The sequence below is a fragment of the Macadamia integrifolia genome, chromosome 13 (assembly GCF_013358625.1).
Source record: "Macadamia integrifolia cultivar HAES 741 chromosome 13, SCU_Mint_v3, whole genome shotgun sequence".
NCBI lineage: Eukaryota > Viridiplantae > Streptophyta > Magnoliopsida > Proteales > Proteaceae > Macadamia > Macadamia integrifolia.
In genome coordinates, this window is record NC_056569.1 from 14,766,085 (window position 1) to 14,773,195 (window position 7,111).

General features: G+C 39.4%; 1 protein-coding gene across 1 annotated transcript; it reads right to left on the reverse strand.

Moving 5' to 3' along the window:
* Window positions 1-4,654: 4,654 nt before the first annotated feature.
* LOC122058751 (heat stress transcription factor B-4-like) lies at window positions 4,655-6,634 on the reverse strand. The gene is made up of 2 exons (XM_042621426.1): window positions 6,103-6,634; window positions 4,655-5,994 (listed from the first exon to the last, which is right to left on the reverse strand). The coding sequence occupies exons 1-2, from the start codon at window positions 6,349-6,351 to the stop codon at window positions 5,053-5,055; spliced, it is 1,191 nt and encodes a 396-aa protein (XP_042477360.1). The 5' UTR covers window positions 6,352-6,634; the 3' UTR covers window positions 4,655-5,052.
* Between the last annotated feature and the right edge of the window lie 477 nt (window positions 6,635-7,111).

A 7,111-nucleotide genomic window follows, 5' to 3' on the forward strand; every position in this document is an offset into this window, starting at 1 on the left:
ATCCTTCAACCTTGTCAATTCTTTCATTGAGGGGCCATACTTGTGACCTTCGTAGTCTCTTTCATCCTCCTTCTATGGGCCAATTATAGGATGCGCGTTTGTTGTTCAAATAAGAGTTTGATTTAGGATTTACTTTCATGGATTTCAATGATCTCTGCTTATGGTAAACATGATGAGGTTGAGGTTGCAAGAGAACTGTTTGATAAAATGCCACAGAAAAGTTTGGTTTCTAGAGTACCATGACCGCATGATCGAAACCTTGACTTCTATAAACGAACTACCAATATTTTCTCCCTTTACTCGTTGGGACCTTCTTACCTTATTCTAATCCTCAATTTTTTTTTTAATCTTCCAACCCTCAATCCCTCACCCAACCTTTCTTGAACACTTCCAATGTTTGTAACAAGATAATCATAAAAGACTAATTAATAAAGCTTATAGTTGTGATTTCTTTCGAAAAAAAGACTGACTTGGACCATAAAGAGCAGTTCAACTTGAAACCAGTTGGCTGCGTGATTTTCATATCATTTGGGCTTGGTGGTGTTACCTAAGAGATAGAATGGAGAGATTCATGGACTAGAGGCAACTCAGATGTCGTGACGGAATTAGAATTGGAAGAGGACGATAATAGATTATTGTGGGGTGTTGTTTAATATGATATTTTCATTATTTTTCACCTCGCGAAGAAAAATGCTAGAAAAAATTTCAACTTGTAAAATCGCATATAAATTTGTTCTTTTGAAAATTTACATATAAAATTTTACGTCAAAATAAACAGAGCCTTAATGAATGTCTTAAAGTTTGTTTAACAACTTATAGAATAAAGAGACTCAACAATAAAAATACTAAGCTTTTGAATTCAAAAATTCGTAAGAGTTTATTATGAATTTACTAAACACATATAGATGTCTATGATTAAATACGGATGGTCATGAACATTTTTTTTATGTCTGTCCAACTGTGGTTTTCCATTGTTAGTATATTTTTCTGATTTCTAACTAAACAATTATACTTATGAAAAGTATCTAATTTTTCCACGCACCACATAAGTTTCGTATTAGTAGGGGCGTTAAGAGAAAAAAAAGGGACCATAGGGCATGCAATTTTGACAATGTCAAACCCAATCCATTGAACATGCTAGCACAAAATTTTTTTTTATCAATGATTGGATGAAAATATGTTTCAAAAAAAACATCTAATAAATAACATTGGTAAGTAATATTAGTTTTTCAAAACCATTACTGGATTTAGATTTCTATTGAATCATGCATAAACATTCTCTTTTCAAGGTATTCCTAGTAAAGCAGTGGATTTTCATGTTATGTATCTTTCTCGTTCACAATCAAATATGAATCCAGTATATCGATATATAGTTAGCGAGACATTAACCACTAGTACATCAAAATTCATGTTGCATAATTGCAATGACAATGAATTTTTTGGGTCAAGGGACCAATCGAATTCTACTAATGATATATATTTTTTTCTTATCAACTGACTGTGGCACATTCAAGCCTCTCTTGTGATCCAGTTCAATGCAAGCATCGTATGTATAGGGCTGCAAATGGGCCAGTCTGGGCCAGAATTTTTAAACCCCAGCCCAACCCTAGGTCCACTTTGCTGAACACAGCCCTAAGTTGAGCTTTGGATATTGCAGCCCAAGCCTATCCCTGCTGGGCTCACCCTACCCAATCCAGCTCTGCTAGGCCCTGTTGGGCTTAGAGCGGGCTTGCTGGGCCAAACTTGCACTCTTATTGATGACCATATGAATAAGATGTCTTGTCCTATCCCTAGTGGTGAGTGATTTTAGACAAAAACCTAATACAACCATTGCCCATTAACAATAATGCATAATAAATAAATTTAATTATAAACAAAAATTCGAGGTTGATAAACACAATTCCTACATGGTATGAGAACAGTACTTGCACATCAATAAAAGATAAGACGACACAACCTTACAATTACCTTGTAGTTGCGGCTGTGCTCTACCCTTTGCTCAAATACCTAATAGATTCAAATTCATTGCTCCGTAAGGGCCAAGCAGAACCCTACACCAAAGTTCCCATACATTTTACAGCTATAAGCAACCTCTCTTATGATACTGTGGGAATCATAGCATGACCTTATTCAAGATTAACAGATGCTAGGCCCAGCCCAATCTAACAGACCTTTAAACATACGAGCTGATCAAGTGGTGAAATGTAAGTAAAGGTATTAAGGTCAGTTCATATAGACTAACCCACTAGCTGAACCGAAGTCATGGTAAATGGGTAAGCCGGAATCTTTACTGGTAGCATCAACTTCAAAGAAAGAGATAAAGAGGTAATCTGCAATCAAGAAAATGGCAGACCAGATATCCATAAAGGGGTCCCCCACTCATATAATTTGCCATAGTAAAGCGAAAAACTTGTTATGCCACAGCAAGTCATACTTTTTCTGTCTCCTATCAATAACTTAAGCTTCAAGAAACTATATATATATATATATATATATATTAAGGATCTTAAACCAAATAGCTCTTGGTCATTGAGATACTCTATCAACTCCAGCCAAGTTTGAGCCAAAAAATTGGCCCATTCAAGGTCCACTAGGCCCAGTTTTGTAGTAAATGAAGTAAAACTCCTGGGGTTCTTCACTTCTTTGTTACTGGATAAATCACCCCAAAATTATAATGATTTTAACCTCTGCTCTACTGTCTTTAATGGAAAGAATGAAGTCTATGGTCCAAGGAAAAATGAAAATCATGAGTCTCTAAACGAATCTTAAATGGGCCTCCTATGGGCCAACGCTTAAAGCAATGGCAAAAGGTTGGGGCTGCTAGGGTAAAGGCCAAAGGTTAGGATCAACTCCAAAATTACCCTTCCCAGGACCACCCATAGGCAGCCAAAATGCTGCCCAATTCTAGATCAATCCGGTTCAGACTGATTTTACCGGAACAAATGGATTTTTTTGGTGGGACCAGACCAAAATATGGTTAGTTCCACTTTTCAGGTTCAATTGCAGGTTTGGTCCAGTTTTATAACAATGGGTAACGCCTACAAGTTAGAGTATATACTTGTAATTCCCCCTTTAAAAGAAGGTTAAAGGAAGTCAAAATTCAAATTTCCCAGATACTCCATAGTTCAAGACGGCTATTGTCTACCATCTACTGATTCCTGAGAAAGTAAAAAAAACATCTTTACTCCAATCTGCCCTGAGCCCACCTTTACATTTTACAAAGCCCACACCCTTATGAGTCACCTGTGGCTTTCTCTCCCTCCTTTGGGCCTTGGAGAATACGTTTCCTTACCACACTACACGTGCATTCCAATCACGTGCCAACCCTAAAAAAAAGAAGACAAAAGTGCAAGGCTTGGTTATTGAAGGTATCAAACTAGGGTTAGGGTTAGGGTTAGGGTTAGGGTTAGGGTTAATTACCCCAGAAAAGAAGTTAGGGTTAGGATTAGGGTTTTTGGTTTTTGGTTTTTAGGTGAAATTTTTTGTTTTTCTTTTAGTACCTAACAATATGATTGCACGAACCTATTATATTTTATTATTATCACTTAAAGGTTTCAGGTTCCACAGATATTCTATTTGGGTTTGGAACCTATTTTGCCCTTTTGGCTCTTTCCCCTTCTCACAGAAGAATCTATCCTTTTTCCTGCACCCCAACCAGACTAGAGTACCCCTTCTCTTCTTGACTTCTTTCTCAAGTCTCAAGTCTTAATCCATCTTTTCATGGCTTTAGCAATTTTGCTTTGGCCAAATGGGGTGATAAAATGAAACCTTTCAGAAAAGAAAAATGAAAAGAGAGAAAAAGGAGGAACAGACCAGTACAGAGTTCTCTATAAGCAAGAGAGCACACTTAAAAATGAGACTAGTCAAACTTTACACGGGACCTTCTGTTGTATTGGACATCTGGGCTGGCAGATTGAGACAAGCAAAGAGGAAAGCCGTAAAGAGACTGGTCTTTGGACTAAGTAGGTTTCTTACCTAACAGTCAAGACTCAAGAGAGGCACACGCTCTCTCTCTCTCTCTCTCCATGAGGATGGGATCTAAAGACAGGTTTGGAGGATTTGATCAGAACATAATAAACTAAAAGTAGGAAAAGGCAAAGGTTTTCGGTGCTCAGAGAGAGAGAGAGAGAGAGAGAGAGAGAAAGAGAGAGAAGGGTTTGATAGAAACGTTTCAAGCCCATAAAACCTACATTGTTTTACCCAGTGGTCACACGGCTTCCCTATATTTCTGTCATTCCAATACTCTCTCTCTCTCTCTCTCTCTCTCTTGGTCTCTTTCGGATACTGACAGTTTACTTAAACGAGAAAGGCAAGATAATCACCTTCATCGTGCACCATAAGGCATAAGATAATCACCTTCATCGTGCTACCTTAATCAGATACCCTAAACTTTTAGAGAGACAAAATTATCATCAGGTTCAGGTGTCAGCTACTTTCATTTCATTTCACCCAGTATTAATTGCAGAGTTGCAGTAGTAGGGTGTACGTAAACCTCCATTAATGAGATCATCAACAAGAAGAGAAAAGCCTAGAGAACATAACATATAAGCAATCAGGCTGAGCAGCCTGAGGCACTGAACAATGTCTGGGGAAACTTCCTGAGTCTTTTCATATGAGTTAAGAAACAGAAAGAATAGCTACACGGATATGGATATTTGCCTTTGCCTCTTTCCCTTATCCCTTTCATTTCAATTTTCAAGTCTGCAAAAACACATTAATGTAACTGAAACCATCTCAGAAATTGAGAGAGCAGTGGCTGTGGATGACTTATCCTTGCTTTGTTCTTCGCTATGAAGCCTAAAAGTCTAAACCAAAACAAAAACCAACCTGCATTAATGGCTGGGAGGAACAAAACAATACTGGCATATCATCATAATTAATTATATACAGACACACACAGAGAAAAGGGCATTGAAGAGCCAAGCCAAGAAGAAGAAAATAAGATACGCAAACAAGAGTAAGAAACAGAAGAAGGGTCCGCTCAAGGGCATAGTATGGTCAAAATGTTGAAAGGAGGAAGTGAAGAAGTAGGTAGGTAGGTAGATAGCTAAGCTAGCAAGGAGAGGAAGGCATGAGATTCAACCCTAACTCACCCTTGGACAACACTAAACGAGCTTTGTTGGTCTCCACAGTCATGGGTTCTGGGTGTAATCTCTTCTTAGAGTGAAGAGGCACTCCAAACAGCTTCATCAATCGACTAGTACTATTATTATTGTTGTTGGGTTCTTGATGAGAGTCACTCAATGCAGTAGTACTACTATTACTGGAGGAGGAGTTGAAGCAGGAACCTTTCACTTGTTGTTGAGCCTGTTTAGGTGGGGTTGTAGAGTGATGATGATATAACCCAAGGAGCTGGTGAAGAGGCTTTTGGTGCACCATCATGGGAGTATTATTATTACTAGTAACACAAGGTTGAGTTGTGATAGATGAAGAAGAAGGTGGGTTATTATTGTTGGAGAGGAGAAGATGATGAGAAGAAGGATAAGAGTTACTAGGAGCAACAGGCCTCACATGGTTCTGCACAAAGTAAATGATATCATTGTAGAGCTTCCTCATATGAGCTAGCTCCGACAACAGCATCGAGTTGCTCTGCCGGAGTCTCTCATTATCCTCAGACAACGCCGTCACTGAGCTGCTGCTGCTGGTGCAAACACCTCCTCCACCTGTAAACCCACCACCACCACCAGGCGGTGCTGTTCCCCCTCCTCCTCCGCTAGGAGACGAGAGTGGCGACGAGTCACACCAATTGGCTTGCTCATCTGAGTCGGAAGGGGAGATGCTAACTCGGCTAGAGAATGGAAAGAAAGTTGGCACACCTCCACCACCACAACTTATCTGTGAATGCTGGTGATGGAGGTTGTGGTGGTGGTTAATGGGTATATGGGGTTGATGTGAAGTTTTTCGCCGATGGATCTCACACAATAAATGCTTCTCTCCTTTCTTGAAGAATTCATTCGCGAACTCCCATCGGTCAGGGACGATCTTCCTGAACCCCTATTCAATCCAAAACAAAATCATCAAATCAAAGTTGATAATATGGAGAGAGAGAGAGAGAGAGAGAGAGAGAGAGAGAGAGAGAGAGAGAGAGAGAGAGAGACGTACATAGGTGTTGAGCTGACGAACGAAGCTAGAGAAGTTGTTGTGTTTGAAGTAGTTGGGGAGGAGATCACGAGCGAATTCAGGAGGACGCCATACCACAAAGGTGGTATCGTCTTCTCCCCAAGAGACTATATGATCGGTGGAGGGATCGTCGACCAACTGGTAGGTTTTGGTGAGGAACGGAGCTGGCACAGACTTGTGAGAGTCCAGAGACAGCATGATCCCCTCGCAATTATCAAGCATCAGAGCCATATCTGGTAGGTCAGTGAAGACACTCACGCACACCCACTGAGTGAGATGAAAGTGTTAAAGAGTAGATGAGGAGAGACTAGAGAGTGATGGAGTCTCTATATGTTGGTTGCTGTTAAAGAAGCTCCAAACTCCTAAAGGGTTTAATTTTTGGTTTCCTCGATTTTGTAGTGAGAGAGAATATGTGTCTGTCGGTCTGTCTAGGACTGTGAAAGAAAGAAAGAAAGAAAGAGAGAGAGAGAGAGCGAGGGGAGTTTCAAGACAAACCCGTGACTTCTCTCTCTTTCTTCTGCTGGCTTCGCTCGATCCCGCGCCACACAACCATTAAAAACTCAGAAATTAACTGTCTCATATGAGTGAGGAGATGTGATGTGTACCACAGTAGTGGATTGACCATGTTGCCCCTACTAATACTCTTGTAGCTTATGATGGTATTTCTTCAATTGTATTGTTTTAGGTACTTAGGAATTTTGCCTTCATTGAGGTTTCTAAATAGGCTTTCAGGGTTTAAAATGAAAACATATTGCTTGACAAGTTGGCATTCAAATTTTATCAATGACATCATCTCCTCATTTGTCCAGTTTTAGTCTAAGGAGACCTTGACCTTATCTCCTGTGACACAAGTTTGACAATTGTTGAAGAATCCTGAACTTTTTTTTTTTTTTTAAAGTAAAGGTGATGATGATGGACTTTGAAAATGGTGCTTAGAAGTTTGAAAATTAAACAAGGAATTATTATTATTTTGAATTGAATTCCTGAAAAT

Excerpts from the sequence above, each read along its gene's own strand:
- LOC122058751 (XM_042621426.1), bottom strand. The coding sequence starts at position 6,351 with ATGGCTCTGATGCTTGATAATTGCGAGGGGATCATGCTGTCTCTGGAC. Across the intron at positions 5,995-6,102 it reads TTCGTCAGCTCAACACCTAT|GGGTTCAGGAAGATCGTCCC; the intron begins GTACGTCTCTCT and ends TGGATTGAATAG.